Source organism: Astyanax mexicanus, chromosome 6 (genome assembly GCF_023375975.1).
Source record: "Astyanax mexicanus isolate ESR-SI-001 chromosome 6, AstMex3_surface, whole genome shotgun sequence".
Classification (NCBI taxonomy): domain Eukaryota; kingdom Metazoa; phylum Chordata; class Actinopteri; order Characiformes; family Acestrorhamphidae; genus Astyanax; species Astyanax mexicanus.
Window position 1 is genome coordinate 48351949 of NC_064413.1, and position 20052 is coordinate 48372000.

Genomic DNA, 20052 nt, shown 5'->3' on the forward strand with positions numbered 1-20052 from the left:
TTCTATTGATTTGAATGAGAGATGAGGGAATTTAATCTAAAATTACACATCCAGTACTTTTTTTGGGGAAGTTGGGTTCTGTACTGCCATAATCCCCAGTGTTTTTCTTTACAGTTAATGTGTTTTATAGGAGTTATGTCGTGATATTGGAAGAGGTGTGGGAATGTGGTGATTGATGCGCTGGCTGTGCACGCCCCCGATACAGGTGGAGGGGGTCTCAGACATGTGGATGGGGTTTATGCAGTTACACAGCCTCGCCTCCCACCTCTTCTACTTGCACGCAAGACCGCAGCATTAATTTTGGCCATCTTTAAACTTTAAAACGCTGTAATGAGAGAGCATGGGGACGCCCTGTCCATATTTATATACAGTCTATAGTGTGTGTTTTGTGAGTACCTGCTGCATATGACCCAGAACATTCTTCCTGCAGTCAAAAACGCCTCTGCCCTCCTCCGAGTAGAGCTGGTAGATGAAGTCTGTAGTATAGTTATCATTACAGTTCTCATTCCTGCACAGAGACACACAACAGCACAGACACAGCTGAGGACAGGCGGAGGCTGCAGACAGGCGGGGGCTGCAGGTGACTGACAGCAGGGCCCCGAGGGTCTGCCCGGACACATTCCAATCAAAACTGCCCCAAAAATACCCCGATCTGATCTAAGCTGATCTGAAGGGACCACAGAGGGTGTGGGTGTTTATACAGCACTGAAACACGCAGTGGAGCGGTCAGGCCTGACTCACATTTCTGAAGAAGCCGCTGGACTAATTCACTGCTGGACGATACTGTATATCGTCACTTTCAGAACTACCAACAAAAACCTTGTACAGTATACCATCACTGTCCTGTTAAGTACCTCCAAAACAGCAATGTTTTTATTGTATTATGTCCTTGAGTTTTTAATTAAGAAACACTAAAACTCAGCTCACTCATGTCACTAAGTCATTTTAAACTTTTAAAATCTAACCACCTTCAGACAGCCTGTACCTGTTTTTTATTTTAGTTATTCTCTTAGATCTTTATTTCCTTTTTATTTATTTCCTTATTTTATGTATTATTATGTTTTTGATAGTTTTGTACTATTGCTTTTTAATTTATTTAGATTTTCTTTTATTATTATTACTAATATTGCTTTTATTATTATTATTGCTTTCATATTTTATTTTTTTTATCTTTTTATTGTATAATGTAAAAGTTAGTTTAAGCTTAATTTTAACTATTTTTGTTGTTGTATTCTTCTTGTATTAATCTTATTTACTTATTTTAATCTTAATTTCTTATCAATTAAACCAAATTTTATTATAATAATTATTATTTTTATTCTAATCCTATTTTTTTCTTACATTTTTTTAAAATCTAATTTGTATATTTTATTTACTGTTATTTTAAAATAATTAAATTTAGCTATTACTTTTTCTGTCATGTCAATCCCTGTTTTTGTATATGCTCAGCTACATTGAAAATGAGGGTTGGCCTCAGTGTACTTCCAAATAAAAATAAAAGTTGATTTATGGATTTAATTGGACAGCGACAATATCCAAAATATCCAAACTTGTCAGGAGAAGTAAAATCCTTCTTATGGCTTAGTGAAAGTCAAGGTAAAGTCATTTTGGAGCTTTTCGCTTTTCTATTGGTCCATTCATCAGGCAATCAGATATTTACTATATACTCCTATATTTCAGTTTCTGGGATAAAGCTCATTAAATACTTTCCAGAGTTGAGTTTACCTCAGTACCAGTCCTCGCTGAATGCTGGTCTTCATCTTCTCTGTCAAGTGCTCAACATTAGACTGTAAAACAACACAAATACAACATTTTATATTATACCAGCAGATGCTGCTAGTGCTGCTAGTTTGGCAAAAAGATATTTTAGGATTTTCAAAGGGAAACGTGGGTGCTTTAGTGATAAAAGGACACAAGATAAAGACACAAATTACACAGAATGCACATATTCACATACACATACAGCATATATATATATCCATGCACAGGAATAAAACGCATGTTAACCATGTGAACAAACATACAGGATTAAATATATTTATATTCAGCAATGTGTGGGCGTGTGGGAGTTGTGAATCATTGGATTAGCATTGGATTAAATGTATGCAAAATAAATGTTAACATGAATACAGTGTGTATATCGTCGCTGTCCAATGAAAAACATGTATTTCCAAAACAGCAACTTTAAAGGAGAGAGAAAAAACATTCTAAACTTTCAATGGAAGTTAGTATAAACAGAGTTTATTTCAGGTCATTCAAGTTTTTCTATTGGTCTGTTAATCAAGAAATGTTGGCACAGTGTCAGAGAAACTGTTGGCTGTTTAAATTATATAGTAACCTAAAAATCAACAAAAACGAAGATACTTCTTTTTTACTGACAGCGACAATATATGCCAAACATAAACTTTGTAAACATTGTGATTTATCAGGCTTAATTTTTTTTATATTGCATTATAAATAGGGGTGTGACGAGACACTAATATCACAAAACGAGACGAGACACGATACTGGGTTCACGAGAACGAGACGAGAGGAGATTTAAAAATAACATTTTTAAGAAAACATCAAAAATGAAAAATAAGCTTGAAAACTAGAGTTTTATTTAAGAAAAAACATATAACGCAAACTTAACAGACTGGTTTCTCTCACACATTGATTCTATAAGAAATAGAAATAAGAATAAGAATAAAAAATAAAAATAAAACTTTTCTAGGTCTTATATAGTGCAAACAATAAATGCAAACCACAGCCAGTCATATTAAACTATGGTTTGTGTTTTTTCTCCTAAATCTTTTGTAATTTAACTATGCATAACCATAACCAGTCATATTAAGCCTATGCTTGAAGTGCACACAGAGACAGAACATTTTTTTAAAATACAGTACAGAGCTAAGGGATTAGTACAACTGCCTATAAAACAGTTTTTATATATGGTTTGTGTCTTGTTGGTCACTCTGTTACCGTTTATTGTTTCCACTGGAGCCAAAATGCAGCCAGATATACAACTTAAAAGTAGCAGAAGCATCTTCTATGCAAATGCCCGAATTTTACTCTTCTGCTGAGAGCTGCTCTCACTGCTCAGCCACCACACTCGCTGCTATCGCTACTGTGTTGCCAGATCCCTCTTAAAAAGTCCACGTTTTTTTCCCGCGAGACAGATTTAAGCTTGACAAGAAATATCGCCACATTTAAATCTCGCCAGATCTTGTGCCACGAGATCTCGTCACACCCCTAATTATAAATACATGAACATTATAACGCTGTTAGAAATATGTTATGCACAGCATACAATACCTTCATCCTAATGTTATAAACCTTTCTAGATGCATTTAACACTCTTTTTACTGTTCACATTTCTTATTACTTCTATTGATCACTATTTCTTATTGGGTATCATGTTGTTAAAAGGGATCCCAAACTTATATTGTATGTCCTGAGTAGTGTGTGTGCTTGTGTGACTGTTACCTGAAGGTCTCGGATGTCGAATGGCTCTTCGTAAATGTAAGCAGCGTCCGCTCCTGCAGCCAGTCCACCCACACTGGCCAGATAACCACAGTATCCTCCCATAGTTTCAATAATGAACACACGCCGCTTTGTTCCACTGGCAGACTGCTTAATACGATCACATGTCTGATAGCACGCACACACACACACACATACACACGTACACACAAACAGGATGTGTTAGTGGTTCAGATTCTATTGTATTATGTTGTATTATCAATGTATTACGTGTCTATGTCTACAATTATACAGTCTGTATACTGTCAGACAAGAAAAATATATAACAGGTGATACACTTACATACTCCATATTGGTAATATACAAGTCAACAATAGTCATACATAGTCAGTTAAGAATCTTTAAATACATCACAATCACATTTCAATATAAATGTACATTACTCATCAATAACTTTACTTTACTGGCCTTATTTATCTCTAGTATGATACTAAATTTAGAAGCATGAAGCTTTCTAAATATTATTTCTATAATTATAAACAGCTGCATAGCTTTCTTAATGCATATATTTCTTTAATATTATTTATATATAGATTAACTCTATTTCACTGCCTTACAAAAGGCATGCAAAATAATCTGAATCTGGCACTCATTGTTTATATTAAGCCAAAAATTCTGACAATTAAACCAATAGAAATGATCCAAAAGGACTTCATTAAATGATATTATAACACACCTAATCAGTAGTATTTTTCTCTCATATGATTGCAAAAATAAGTTTACATTCATTTTCTGTTCAATTTAAAATCTGATTAAAAACATGTAAAATCTTGATAGTTTTAGACATGACAGTTTTCTGTGTGGTCTGAGTGTGGACCATCAGTGGAGAGCAGTCAGTGGGGTGCTGACCTTATCAAACCAGCAGACTCATATATGCTATCTGAAGGAATTACAATATATACACAGTACCAGTCAAAAGTTTGGGCACACCGTGCCTCTTAATCCCTTAAAACGCTTTGTCCTGTATACAGGCTACAGGTCTAGGTCATACAAAACCCTTTTTTCTCCAGTAAAATAACTCTGAAAATTTGAGGGTTTGAAATCTCCTACAGTACACTTGGGCTGAACGTTGCCTGTTTTCTCTCTACTCCACTTAATAGTTCAAATCAGTAACAGAAATCAAACCCTAATTCTGCATGTTTAAAAATAGATGTCAAAATTTGACATATATAACGGAACTAAAGGTTTGGAGTCCGTGAACTGTTTGATTTGTATTTAGGAAAATATTGATTTTAAAATGAAGTTCAGTTCAGAGTGAATTTAATGTTTTTATTTATTATATTTTGACAGATTTGGCAGATTTTCTTAAATATTTTTCTTTATATGTTCTATTAAAATTACAATTATGCTTCTCATTAATGTTCCTTATCAAACACGAAAGCCTTTTATGTAATACTTGAATAAAAATCCTAAAGATTTAGTGGTGTAATGTCAGGTGGACAATTCCTTGTCTGTTTAGGGGTTTAATGTTAGTTTGAGAGCATCAGTTGTAAAGTAGTGAAGAGGTAGAGTTGGTATACAGGTGTACAGGTATACAGTATGGCAAGAAGTACTCAACCTAGTAAAGAAAAAATAGTTTAATAAATGAAGGTCAGTCAATCTGAAAAAATTCAAGAACTTTGAAAGTATCTTCAAGTGCAGTGTTATGATAGAACTGGCACTCATCAGGGCCGCCCCAGGAAATAAAGAGCAAAAGTTGTCTATGTTGTACAGGATACGTTAACAGCACCACAGATAAAAGCACCTAAATGCTTCACAGAGTATTTTGTTTAACACTTTTAAGTTACTACATGATTCCTTATGTAGGAATTAAATAAAATTATTGAATAAGAAGGTGTGTCCACACATTTGACTAGTACTGAGTTACAATATAAAACAGAGCACTAGCCGGCGGACTGTTCCTTACCTCCACGATGGCATTAAGGGCAGTATCTGCCCCGATACTAAGGTCAGTGCCGGGCACATTGTTACTGATAGTGGCAGGCAGCATACACAGCGGGATGCAAAACTCCTCATGGGTGGCTCGAGCTTCACACAGCTGCAGCAGGCACTCAAGCGCCTGAGACAGGCCCATAAAACATACACACACATACACATACACATACACACACACACCACACATACACCACAGCACAGCGCAGGTCACGTTAGAGCGGGACGGGATACTCAGGGTCCGGAGTGACCGTGTCCATCACAGACTGACAGACCGTGTGATAGCCAAGACGTCTTCCCATTGGCTGAGAGAGAGAATAGGAGGCGGAGCCGGAACCGTAACTCGCTCATGCACACTGTGAAGTGAGCGAGTGCGTGCGTGCATATACAGTACAATAGTGCGAACGTGTGACGCAAAAAAATAAAAATAATTGAAAAACGCGCAAACTGGCCGGGCATTGACCCTTTGGCAAGACAACAGCAGCAGCAGTAGCATCAGCAGCAGGATGACATCAGAGAGCACACCAACATGACGGCCAGCGGCCACTGATACACACGGAGGATGAGGATGGACCGAGGATGAAGAGTGGGAATTGCCCTCTGTCTCATTATCTATCTCTGTTTTTTTGTAAGTTTATTTTGCGATTAAGGCTGTGAATTGCAAAGAACCTGCCGATAAAATGTTTATCACTATTTAATGATATAGTGTATCATAAGATATTGTGATAATGATTTAACAATATTGAACTGTTAAATACTATTTTAGGAAAACTCTCATATGATAAAATGTTACTAAAAAGAAAAGTTTACTTTTATTTATTGTTAATGGTGTGATCTGATTACAGAACTGTTCTCTAGTGGGTGGGGTTTAAACACAAAACCAATCTTTGCATTTATTATTAATGAAAACTCTCTCAGGACTCCGGCAGCTGATGGCGAGCTGCATAACCGGGATTTGGACCAGCCATCTTTGGATTTTAGCATATTAGTCCACTGGACCATTCTAATAATCTGGAATAAAAAAAAAAAAAAAAAAAAAAATATATATATATATATATATATATATATATATATATATATATATATATATATATATATATATATATATATATATATATTTACTACGAAATTACCATTTTGGATAAGATGTGACACAAAAAATTTACTTTTTAAATTTATTTTTATTTATATTTATACTTTATATTTATTATTTATTGGTCTTAATATAATTAAATCTAGTATGGTTTCTAGATCTTAAAGCACTGGTCTGGACTCCAAACATGCCTGATACGCTTACTATATCTGTATATCTGGGAACATGAAATATATTACTAATTACTATTATTTATATAAATTATGATGCTAATTATAATAAAACGCAGTATGAGCAGGATATGAATATTTGTCAAATGTAAAGGTTTTAATGCTGAACTCCTGTCTAAGGGCTTTTTTTGAACAGTGATCTGAGGAAATGGGCTCTGATAAGGCTAATGGTGGTGTGTTCACAGTCAAGGGCAAGGACCACGGGCACAAAACCAACAGCATGCCTTCATATCATCAGCACCATCACCATCATCATCACCACCATCATCTCCACTTACCTGTGAGCTACCATTTGCCTCTCAGTTTACCAGCTAGAGCCGTGCTCACAAATTCTCTATTACAATAAGGTTTATTCATAGACCCAAATGTGTTACTTCTATGCAATTATTTAACAAAACATTTAAAACAACTGTATTTTGAAGACTGTAGGTGGAAAAATACTAAGAGTATTCCTTTAAATGTGCTAAAAGGAAACCATACTGTTAATCCTATACTTTATATTAAATTCAAAACTAACATTAATTGTATTAAGTCCATAAAAAATGGTTTGCAGGTTGTTCTACAATCAGCTTTTTCCAGATCTATCTAGTCTGATGCCTGGCTTGGCTGGTAAACAGAAGGCGTAGCCCCCCGTTGTGACTGGCTGGCAGGGACGTGGGCGGGCTGACCGGTCGGACTTACATCGGTGATGGCGTTTAGAGCGGTGTCAGCACCAATGCTGAGGTCTGAGCCCGGCACATTGTTGGAGACTGTGGCCGGCACCATGACCATGGGCAAACAAAACTCCTCATATGTCCCACGAGCTGCTAACAACTCCATGATCCCCAGGTAGGCCTGCAGGGCGGGGCAGAGCCAGGGCTTTAGTGGACTGCTGCTGCTGGGAATGGCCATGGGAAGGGAAGAGTATGCAATAGGGAGTGGGCAAGGGGACAGGGGGCGCGAGAGGGAATGGAGGCAGGATTGGAACGGAGCCGAGGGAAGAGCCAGGTCTATCACAGGGGACAGCATGGGACAGACACGGGTACAACTCCAAGCACAGTCAATTAAAAATATATATTCATATATGAGAAGCACAGTCGAGCTGGATTAGATTTACCTGTAGAGGAAGTAGAACATGAGTGTGAGTTTACTGGTTCTTAAAAATGTTTGTTAATGACTTTCCCAGAACCAACATAACTAAAGCTCAAGGTAATTTAATGAATAATCAGACCTGTTAGATATTCACAATGTTCAATTTGAGGCAGATTTTGCCTGCAGTTCACCGCCTAAAAGAAACACACCTGGAAATGGAGTGTGTGTATATATATATATATATATATATATATATATATATATATATATATATATATATATATATATATATATATATATATATATATAGCTCTGTTTTTCCTAGATTTTACCAAGTTGAAAATCAAGAGGAAGATGGATGATCACAAGCCATCAAACCAAGCTGAACTGCTTGAATTTTTGCACCTGGAGTGGCATAAAGTTATCCAAAAGCAGTGTGTAAGACTGGTGGAGGAGAACATGCGAAGATGCATTAAAACTGGGTTATTCCACCAAATATTGAACTCTTGGGCCTGAACTCTTAAAACTCTATGTATATCAACTTGTTTTCTTTGCATTATTTGAGAAAGCTCTGCATCTTTTTTTGTTATTTTTTGTTATGTATATATAGATGCAGAGCTTTCAGGCCTATATATATATATATAAAAAAAAAGATGTTTGATTTGAATCTTCACTTTAATAATCCAATTTCTATTTATACAAACCTGACATCAATCTTTAAAATTTGCTTTATTTTTAGAAAAAAACTTAAGCAATCATCTTTTAAATAATGGTCCGTTGAGGATTCCTGATACAATTAAAATTACATAAAATCAGAAACTGAATCTTATTGGGATCTTTTGAATCAGATTTGAATCAATTTGGGAATCAGTAATACCAGCCCTAATTTTAATACCGGGCATTTCTGCTATTTTGAGAACTAAACGTACTTCACTCTGAACAAATCAGGCCAAATATGCCACGATAAGGACAGAACATATACTAGAACCTCCACAGGTAACACTAATCCAGTTCAACCGTGCTTAATACTGACACAAACATGAAAAACACACACAAAGTCTCTCCCAAACACACACTCTGTTCTCTTACACACGTCCTCTCACTCCTCACCCACTCACACACACACAGATAGAGAGAGGGGTGAGCCTGTACAGAGAAGCATGGAATGACTTTCAATAGAAGATGAACTGGGAGCAGTGGATTGTTTCTTTAAGGGGTGTTCACTCATGGATGGTTCATTGGTCACCTCGGCTGTCTGGCAGTTATATTTTTCTTGCTGGTCAATACAAACTGTACGAGCCGAGGTGAAAAATGAACCGGAACAAAATGAGGCAAGTGTGCCAGATGTGCATTAAAACACTCCTGATGAAGAGAAGAGAAGAACAGGAGGTCGTGTGAGCTTTGGAAGACACTACAGAGGAAAAACTTGATGGAAAGGAGCGAGAGTTAACACAACATCTCTGTACAGCTGTCAAGGTTTAAACAGTCAGACAAACAATGACATTATATTTAATACTCATAAATTGTGTACAGCTCAAGAGATAACTTTAGGGGTGGGAGAAATTTTTAATAATTTAATGTGAAATATATTAAAACAGGGAGGTCAATAATTCTATAGTTAATCTTAATAAAATACCAAAATGTGTTACTTGTTAACCCAGAAAATTAGACATTCTTTTGAGATTGCTATTACTGTTAGGAACAGCAGTATGATATATAATATATATATAAATATTGGTTTCTGAAATGGCCTTTACTCACACATTCAAATTCATAAAATCACTTGAATGACTCAATGTTTATCAAAAAAACATGGATTTAAATGTATGCTTCAAATATGCTAAATCAATATGAACACTAAAGTACAGTATGATGCATATGAGGTGTATGAAAGAACACATAGATCTTGTCTGTCTCACTTCAAGGGATGTAAATCTGTTTTTAAGTGGTCTAAATCTGATTTTATTGAGTTTCATGAGCTGTGTGGACACAAATCTGATATATAAATATATATAAAAATGTGTGGGCAATGCAACCTCAAAGTAAACACGCAAGTATATACAGATTAAAACCTGTGCATTTTGTTTATTTTACATTTTGGAAACATGGTTGACAGACTAAATTTAAATTTCCCAAAAATCGTCAGTGTTCCTTATAATCTGGTGCACCTTTTGTATTAATTCTACCAGTAAGGTTGTAAGAAGCAGTAAAGACACTTCACTAAGGTGCAGTGTTATAGTTGAGTTCTATAGTTTAGTTATCCAGCACCACAGCTCGATACTGATAGATAGACAGATAGATAGATAGATAGATACTTTATTGATCCCCGAGGGGAAATCAATAAAGAGTACTGGAGCAGTATTAGCATTAGCCACTAACTGTGCTAAGCACTAGCTCTTTTGCTGTTCATCCAGTATATTCTACAGCATCTTATAATACGGTGCGCCTTATAATGCGGAAAAAATGGTAATAGGCTACTTCCTAAATGAATCATTGCACATTGCAGTATGTGACATCATAGTACTCAACATATTACTGCATATACTACATATTAGTGCATGGCCCAAGGATTGTATTAATATTTTATTGTTGGCCCTCTAGTGACTCCCACCCCTGACTAATAAAGAACATACTACAGGTAACGTACACAGATCAGTTCATGAAACCACACATACCTCAAATCCTCCGATGATCAGCAGTGCGTTCAAGTTGTATTTCCGAATCTGCTCAGCGATTTTGTCAACGTGCTTTGCTGGAAGTGTTCTGGAGAAAGGAAAAAGTGTTGACTCAATCTGAGCACACTTACAGTAAATTAATTACACTGAGAATACCTGAGAATGTTATGAGCATGTTTTCTGAGCACATGATAAATGTCTAAAGATCACAATCATTACCTTTTAGTGCCCAGCAGGGATCCTCCCTGGCCTGTCCAGCCACCCACATCTCCCCATTTGATCTCCCTTATCTGAGACAAGAGCACAATGGAAAGGGTTAGAAGTACATACTCAAGAATAGAGAGCATTGGAGAGCAACACGCTGACATGTTTATTGTTTAAATTAATTTTATGGAAGTTTATGATTTATTTTAATCTAGAAAAAATACAAAAAATGAAGTTAAATAAAAAGAACAGGGTGTTTTGAGCATTTTATTATACTATACCAAACTAAGTTTTAATCTATGGTAGGTACCACTACACCACTAATGTGAAAACATTCAGTCTGGTAAAAATGAGACAATGCTAATTGGTTCCCAGTAGGGGTGGGCAATATTATATTAATAGTATACAACATATCGTGACACAGAAATATCGTGATATTAAAAATCCATATCGTGATAATAGGGCTGTTCTGTCTTAAAGTAGTCCATTATTTACTGTGAAGCTTTAGGTGTATTTATTGTATAATTGTTTTAGTTTGCAGTTTATATGCATGCACTAAATATTCTGCAATATTTTTTGCTGCATTATATTATTTTATGCTATATAATTTATTTGGCCACATTATGATTATACTGTTATACTATTATACTATATTCCTGAAATGAATGAATTTTTTTTCTGTTTTCCTATATCGCCATGTATATCGTTATCGCAAAAATACCCTGAAATATCGTAATATTATTTTAGAGCCATATCGCCCACCCCTAGTTCCCAGTATGAACATGAATTTAAACAAGCAGAAAAGACTAAATTCTAAGACACTGAATAAGATAGGAGACCTGAAAAAAGCCCACCTAAGACTTGTGTCTGTGTTTATATGCTACACAGAGAAGCTCAGCTGACTTCGCTGTCATTAACATGCTATAAACACAAACACACACTCATGGACACACTCAGAATGCACATCTCAACATGCAGCACGGCTGCAGAGAGGAATAATACGGGGGACTGGATCACACTGGCACAGTGAGCTCATCCGTGACTGGGTCAAACTAACCATGCTGTTTCACAAAATGGATCAATTGTAGCGATCAATGCTGTAGTGAAAGTCAGTGCAGAAGGTTAATGTATGGCCCTGCTTAGCCTACAAACCCTCAGTTGTGTTTTTCGATTGTCCGTCCACATTAACAGTGGATTAAGATTGTATCTACTCCAGTGACAGAGACACAGACACAATAAGCAGGTCAGTACTTCACCCAGTTCATCACTATAGCACTAACAGCCTGCTGAAGAGACTCCATGAGCGCTGTTTGTCGTCCCCTGTCAGCAGAGAGCGGTACTGCTGTGAAGGCAGGGCATGTAATTGGTTTACTGTAATCCCGCCTTGTTATCTGGCTGACCCAGTGGAGAGCAGAAGCGTGGGGTCAGAAGTCACAGTGCAGCAGATTTGCCCTTCAGCTCAGCGTTTTCATTCTGTCCCATTTCTGCGCTCACTTTCCATTAGATCATTCCTCTGTGTGGGACACTGCTTGGGTTCAGGGCTTTTAAACACTGTGTAATTTTCACTGTAATTTTTCACTGACGTGAGCTGTTGCGTAAGCAAGTATTCAGCTAAACCAGTTTTCAGTCTTCGACTTACAAGATTCTGCAGCTACAGTAGTATAAAGTCAGCCTACATGTTCTTTAGCTTCCATGAGATATTGCAAAAGTCACGGGACATAATACTAGATACTACTCCTATGTCCTGGGGCATTTGGCAGTTTACAGTCAGTGTAAAGTGTTACATAATACTGTCAGACCCTCAGTGTGTAAAGCCTAGAAAATAGACAGAGAGGAAAAGCAAATATAGCGCCAAAAGAGGTCGCGTTTCCAGGCTGGGCACGTCAAATCATGTCCTGCTGCTGATGCATTTCTTGTGCTGTAGCTGATTCAACTCATGACTCACTAAGTCAACTAAAGAACAGTTCAAATTAACCATTAGGGCTAATTAGCCATTAGCAGATAAGGGTGGCATGAGAATATATAAAGCTCTGGAAAAAAATTAGGAGACCACTTCAGTTTCTGAATCAGTTTCTTTGATTTTGCTATTTATAGTTATATGTTTGAGTAAAATGAACATTGTTGTTTTGTTCTATAAATTATGGACAACAATTCTCCCAAATTCCAAATAAAAATATTTTCATTTAGAGCATTTATTTGCAGAAAATGAGATCCGGCTAAAAAAAAAAAAAAATGCAGAGCTTTCCGACCTCAAATAACGCAGCAAAAAAAAAAAAAATAATAATAATATTCATAAAGTTTTAAGAGTTCAGAAATGAATAACGCTGGTTTTTAATCACAGTTTTCATGCATTTTGGCATGTTCTCCTCCACCAGTCTTACACACTGCTTTTGGATAACTTTATGCCACTCCTGTTCAGCTTGGTTTGATGGATTGTGATCATCCGTCTGCCTCTTGATTATATTCTAGACGTTTTCAATTTGGTAAAAATTTGAAAAGAAACTCATAATTTTTAAGTGGTCTCTTATTTTTTTCCAGAGCTGTATGTTTTCCAAATTTTACAACAGAACAAGAGATGATGAACTGTACTGTGGGTCTGCAGAGTCAGATTCTGCCTGCAGGAGAATAAAGTACGTTTTTTAGCAAGTAGAGGAGCGTTTACCTGTCCGTTATAGAAGCCCTCGAAGCCGTCGTTAATGGCGAACATCTTGTGTCCCTCAGAGATGCCCACTCTGACCGCAGAGCGCACGGCAGCATTCATACCCGCTGCAGGAGCGCCAACGTTCAACACTGCCACATTGAAGTTGCTCTAAAAGAAGAAAAAAAAAAAAAAACATGAAATGTTTAGAAAGAGACATTTCTGATTACTGTTCTAATCATCAAAGGGTCACTAAGTCCTAATCCTAACATTTAATATGCTACTGGCCAAATTATGTTATGTATTTCAAAATTTTTGTATCACTCATCCGTAATGGTTTGCCATAATTTACACTACTCTTTCAAGTTTTGAAGAACTTTAAAAGTATCTAAGTGTAGTGGCAAAGACTATCAAACGATATGATGAAACTGGCACTCATCAGGACAAATTCATTAGCCTAAGAAGCTACACCTTAACAGCACCCCAGATAGGAGTATTTTGGTTTTAAGTTTACTAAATGATTCCTTGTGTGTTGCTTTTGACTGGTATAGTATGTGTTATAATACAATACTGGCAGAGGTGATGGAGATGATGGCAGTGCATAAATCAAGTAGCCACTCCCATCTCAGTCATTTAAGCAGATTTTCTTATTCTGTGAGAATCGGTCATACATTTTACAAATGCCCTATAAAATAAAAAAAGGACTCCACCTCCCAGTACTTCACTAAATTCCATTCAAACAGAGATTATAAGAGCTTCTTTTACAGCAGAAGCCAAATAATCATTTGTATCAGCTTTATTTTAATGAGTGTTTTATGGATGTTACTAAAGAAATATCTGTTCTCTGTAAGCTCAAACTTCCACAGATCTGCGGCCTGTTTTAATAGTTGCACCAGAACATTCATGCACACAGGTGATCTCAGCACACTGCCATTTCACAGGTATAATTAGGTGTCATTGCATTTATAATGCACTCAAAACTCAAGCAAGACAGTCCCTGTAATACACTAGAGCTATGCAACCCTGTGTTATTATCAGCTCCTCGCTGTAGGCAGAACTGTAGTGTGTGGGCGGATGATAAGATCAGATCATGCTGTGGGTGTTCAAGCTTAAAACCTTGCAAATCTGGTTTTAACCACAAACGCTGGCAGTGTATTGTACAACAGCACCTTGGATATGTGTTGAGTGTGAAGAACAATGCTTTCCTTAGACACATAGCTCTAATTACAACCTAGAGCTGGGTGATACTGTAAATAAATTAACTCTTAATACTCTTCAAATATACCAGAAATTCTTTATTCCTATTTTTTTGTTTCATATATATACAGTAAATAGAAATATGTATATAAAAATATGTATGCATATAATCAAAGAGACAAAAAAGGCAGTGCAATGATAAATAAAACAATATGTAGAAGGGTCGGGTATCAGCAGGTAATAAGAATACTAAATAAATGTGCATATATAGGGTTTTAGTGTCTTTCTAAAATCTTCTACAGGACACTTGGAGAAGCTGCCTCTTTTTTTCTACTCAACTAAATAATTCCAGATCAGTAACAGGAATCAACCCAAATTCAGCTGGTTTGAGAATAAATGTAAAAACTAGACAGCTGTAACAAAATGAAAGGTTTGGAGGACATGAAATGATTGATATGTACTCAGGAAAATAGTGATTTTAAAATGAAGTTCAGGAAGTGCCAATTTTATGATTGTTATTCATTATATTTTTGAAGTTGCAGATTTACTTACATTTTTGTATTAATTTCTATTACAATTACAATTAGAATGTGTAGTAATGTTTATTATCAAACATGAAACCTTTCCTTTTTTCATGTAATGCATGAATAGAAATCTTCAAGATTTAGGTGTGTAATATCAGGCAAAATTAGCAAAAATGCTGGCCTGTTAAAGGGTTAAAGTGTCAATAGTGCAAATAATTAAATTTATGATTTAACATATGTGATTCAAACTAGGAGTGGCTTTATATGTAGAGCTAACTCAAAAAAAAAACAGAGCTACAGTATAAAAGAGGGTCAAAACCAGACACAAACGTAACCAAACATCAGAGCTAAGCAACAGTTTAAAAGGGAAAAACAGGAGACGAAACTAAGAATAAATAATACAGAGATTAAAGCACAATAGGATCACTCTAAAAAATGAGAAGAAAAGCTGAAAAATGGGTCAGTGGCAGGATAAACAAACAGATAAATAATGCTCAGTATGCTGCTGAAAAAGACTTCAGGGGAAATACTTTAAAACAAACTTCACTAACAAACATGTTTTATACACTAGAATCCACAGCTGAAGCTGATCTAGCAATCGAGTGCTGATTGGCTGGCTGAGTCACAGTTCACAGGTGGAAAAGTCTGGAGGGACTGAGAAGCATGACAACAAGCAGCTTCCTTCAGCATTACAATCAGTTTTTATATTAAATGAGGTGCAAAGACACAATTCTTTGCATTCTTTTGCAAAAATAATTAAATAAAATATGTAAAACAATTGTTTTTTACAGATTTCTGTCAAAGAAAAGCATGTCTACTGAGATTCCCTCTGACCACTTCTATAAGTAAAGATGTGCTTAATCTTAATTATTCCATTTTAAACAATACATTTAAACATAAAATAATCTCCCAACACTATTACACATATTCTTCTTTCTATTCTTTCTATTGTAATATATATTCTACAATTCAAAATTGTCCTCTTCTGCCATGCAGCCCCTTGGTCACTTGACTGTTGTTACTTCTGAGCAGCAGTGTGGTTGTTAGGAGGGAGATGGCACATAAGTGTGATCAGGGTTTATTTATCCAGTGTTTATCTGGATGAGATCCAGATTTATGAGTCATTTCAGTTCAGAGCAATCAGCTCATTTCTCTCATTTCTCTGCCTCCAACTTCAAATAAGCAATTCTCAAGCACAGAGATTTTGCTAGAGTGGTGCAGATATTTTTACTGTCCAGTAGGGGTAGGAATCACAGGGCATCTCACCATATAATATTATCACCATATGTTGCCCATAATAATGATGATATCCTGATACTGTGTTTCATTGATACTCAATGTATCACAAGACAATTCTCTATGATACTTCACAGGATCTGTGATACTGAAAGGAATAAAATACTCCTAAATAGGCAAATATCAAGAATTAGGGATTTATTGGTGTCAGTTTCACAGAATTTAACATCCAATATTCTTCACCGCAGGTTTATTAACCCTATTCATTTGATCATAGCTCCACCACTTAGAGCAGGGGTGTCCAAACTACGGCAGGCCATTTGCGGCACGTTTTGCGGGTGCGCATTTCTACCGCAAAAAACGGGCCAAAGAGTCTAAAAGCAGAGAGTGCGCATTTCTACCGCAAAAAACGGGCCAAAGAGTCTAAAAGCGGAGAGGGTGCGCATTTCTAGCACAGAAAAACGGGCCAAAGAGTCTAAAAGCAGAGAGGGTGCGCATTTCTAGCACAGAAAAACGGGCCAAAGAGTCTAACAGCAGAGGGTGCGCATTTCCAGCGCAGAAAAACGACCAAAGAGTCTAAAAGCGGAGAGAGTGCGCATTTCTAGCGCAGAAAAACGACCAAAGAGTCTAAAAGCGGAGAGAGTGCGCGTTTCTAGCGCAGAAAAACGGGCCAAAGAGTCTAAAAGCAGAGAGTGCGCATTTCTACCGCAAAAAAACGGGCCAAAGAGTCTAAAAGCGGAGAGGGTGCGCATTTCTAGCGCAGAAAAACGGGCCAAAGAATCTAAAAGCTGAGAGGGTTCACAGTTGTAGTGCAGAAAACGGGCCAAAGAGTCTAAAAGCGGAGAGGGTGCACGTTTCTAGTGCAGAAAAACGGGCCAAAGAGTCTAAAAGCGGAGAGAGTGCACAGTTTTAGTGCAGAAAAACGGGCCAAAGAGTCTAAAAGCGGAGAGAGTGCGCGTTTCTAGCGCAGAAAACGGGCCAAAGAATCTAAAAGCTGTGAGGGTTCACAGTTGTAGCGCAGAAAACCGGGCCAAAGAGTCTAAAAGCGGAGAGAGTGCGCAGTTTTAGTGCAGAAAAAGGGCAAATGAGTCTAAAAGTTGCCATAATTAAGGAGTTTAATACTAAGAGACATCATGAAATTAAACATTACATTACATTACATTTGGAATGTAATCAATTTGAAAAATCTTAGTTTACACAACACTCTCAAAGATAAAGATAGTAAGTCAAGTAAAATGGTGTGTAAATGAAAGTAATCAGGAAAATTATTGTATTATTATTGTTTTATTACAGAGTCTTTGGCCCGTGATTTCAAATATATTTCTCCTTCTGGCCCCAACAAAAAAGTTTGGACACCCCGATTTAGAGTAATGAAGCAGCAACTTTAGTAAGTCAGATTGACACGCCTATGCTTCAATAAAAATATTGCTAAATGACAACGCGTATTGATAATGTATCACAAAAGAAATTGATATCACAATATTTCATGGTAATTTGGCGATAACAAATAGCATACGGCAAGTGATGAAACACAGCAACATAGCAACTGGAAGTTATTTCTTCCCCTCATTTGCTCCTCTTTCCCACTATTTCACTTTGGCCTCCTTTAGGCCCTGTCAAAAATGTTTTTGCCTTAAACTTCTATGTCCTCTATTGCTAAAAGTATGCCATTATTTGTAATTCGCTTTGGATAAAAGCGTCTGCTAAATGTAATGTAATGTAATTTTTAAATGCATTTTACACTGCTTGTACCGTGTCCTTGAGTGACAGATAGGCGCCTATGAAATAAAATGTTTTATTATTATGCACCTGATTCAAAGCAGAAAAATTCAGCCATGCAATCTTTATGCAAGTAAACTATGATGCACATCGGTCCACTACAATTTAAAAAAACAAGTTTCCATGCTCTCTTAGGCTGGAATTTAAGTGGGTTCTGCTAGAAATCCAGACCCCCTTCTGATAAGTGAAGATAGAACAGAAATATGACAGGGTGAAACAGAGGTGACGGGATTGTAGTGAAACAAGGAATTTTTAATGGCACATATAAGTTAGAAATGGAATTTATAGAATGTCAGACTGGGAACAATATGGGCTTCATGCGGAACCTCCTCTCAAAAATCACCTAAATAATTTCTTAGCTTCAAAAACAGAAAAAAACAGGAAACATATATTAAACAGAAAATGATCCAAAAGCCTAAACAACTAGAGATATGAGATGTTTAATTACTTGGAGTGTTCATCCTTTATCTTTAATAGTTTCCTGTCATGGCTTCCTCAGTCTGTCTTTCCTAACATTTACATTAAAGGAATTTAGCAGATACTCAATGGAAGTTGGTTCCACCACCTCTGAGCAGGACAGAGAACAGGACAAAGTCTGGATGACTGTGTTCCAGAATTAGAAGTGAAGAAAGCTGACGAGGTAAATGAGCGCACAGCAGAGTCCTCACTAAAATCTGTCTCAAAGACTAAAAGACTGTCACTTTAAATGCAATCCTAAGTATATTAGGTATTTCTACTTAGTGACTATTTTGACTGGTCTTGGAGTGGCATTTAAAATTTTCACAGTACAGAAATGCGTTATGTAAATGCAATAATATTGTGAAATGAACAATGTTTAAATAGAAACACTACAGCTCTGGAAAACAATTAAGAAAAAAACGTTAGTTTCTGAATCAGTTTCTCTGATTTTGCTATTTATAGGTTTATGTTTGAGTAACATAAACATTGTTGTTTTAATTTATATACTACAAACAACATTTCTCCTAAATTCCAAATAAAAATATTGTAATTTTGAGCATTTATTTGCAGAAAATGAGAAATGGCTGAAATAACAAAAAAATGCAGAGCTTTCAGACCTCAAATAATGCAAAGAAAACAAGTTCATATTCATAAAGCTCATAGAGTTCAGAAATCAATATTTGGTGGATTTTCATGCATCTTGGCATGTTCTCCTCCACCAGTCTTACACACTGCTTTTGGATAACTTTACGCCACTCCTGGTGCAAAATTCAATTCAAGCAGTTTAGCTTGGTTTGATGGCTTGTGATCATCCATCTTCCTCTTGATTATATCTTAGAGGTTTTTATTTTGGTGAACTCAAAGAAACTCATAATTTTTAGGGGTCTCTTATTTTTCTAGAACTGTACATCCATCTTATGTGCTAAATTTGTTCCTTAATATAATGTTTACAACCTTTAAATAAAATATCAATCAGTGTACGTTCCAGCAGGGATCAATATGAAAAATAACATATAAATTAAAGTTACACATTTAATCAAATCAAAGAAATAGATACCTAAATGTAAAACTGTAGATTAACTCTTGACATATTTTAACAGTTAAATATATTTACAGAAACTCATCATTTTTAGTGGTCTCTTATTTTTTTTATTCCAGAGCTGTATGCACATACTGAGCAGTTTACACAGTACGTACTAGGAAATTAGTGTGAATTTGGTAGGAGACTTTCCTGGAAAGCCAGAGCCACTGATCCTTTACTACTGTTTGTTTTATGTCTCTGCTTCTCTATAAATACTTTAGAAATGTAAATTGTGAATGGTGCTCTGCTGACATGCTCTTGTAAATGTTAGTGAATAGTTTAAACCAGACTATATAACTTCTATCAACCTCTAATATTCAGATTTTAGTGGGATTGTGGGTAAAACACTGTGGACAATGCGTATAGTGTCAACAGTGAGAAGGGTCATCAGTAAACCGGCTCTAAACCTGC

The 20052-nt window shown here is 36.2% G+C and overlaps 1 protein-coding gene across 5 annotated transcripts in view; it reads right to left on the reverse strand.

Annotated features, from left to right (window-relative positions):
• Positions 1 to 20052, reverse strand: part of pfkpa (phosphofructokinase, platelet a) — a 54736-nt gene that overhangs the window by 6573 nt on the left and 28111 nt on the right. For 2 of the 5 annotated variants that reach the window (XM_049480335.1, XM_049480336.1), the window contains exons 13-19: positions 13390 to 13536; positions 10743 to 10813; positions 10524 to 10611; positions 7459 to 7611; positions 3466 to 3630; positions 1726 to 1787; positions 397 to 508 (exon numbers count right to left, since the gene is read on the reverse strand). In XM_049480335.1, the coding sequence (XP_049336292.1) occupies positions 397 to 508; positions 1726 to 1787; positions 3466 to 3630; positions 7459 to 7611; positions 10524 to 10611; positions 10743 to 10813; positions 13390 to 13536 (798 nt within the window). Of the gene's footprint in view, positions 1 to 396; positions 509 to 1725; positions 1788 to 3465; positions 3631 to 5428; positions 5582 to 7458; positions 7612 to 10523; positions 10612 to 10742; positions 10814 to 13389; positions 13537 to 20052 lie in introns of all 5 variants that reach the window. The other 3 variants (XM_049480333.1, XM_049480334.1, XM_049480337.1) reach the window with 2 other exon arrangements.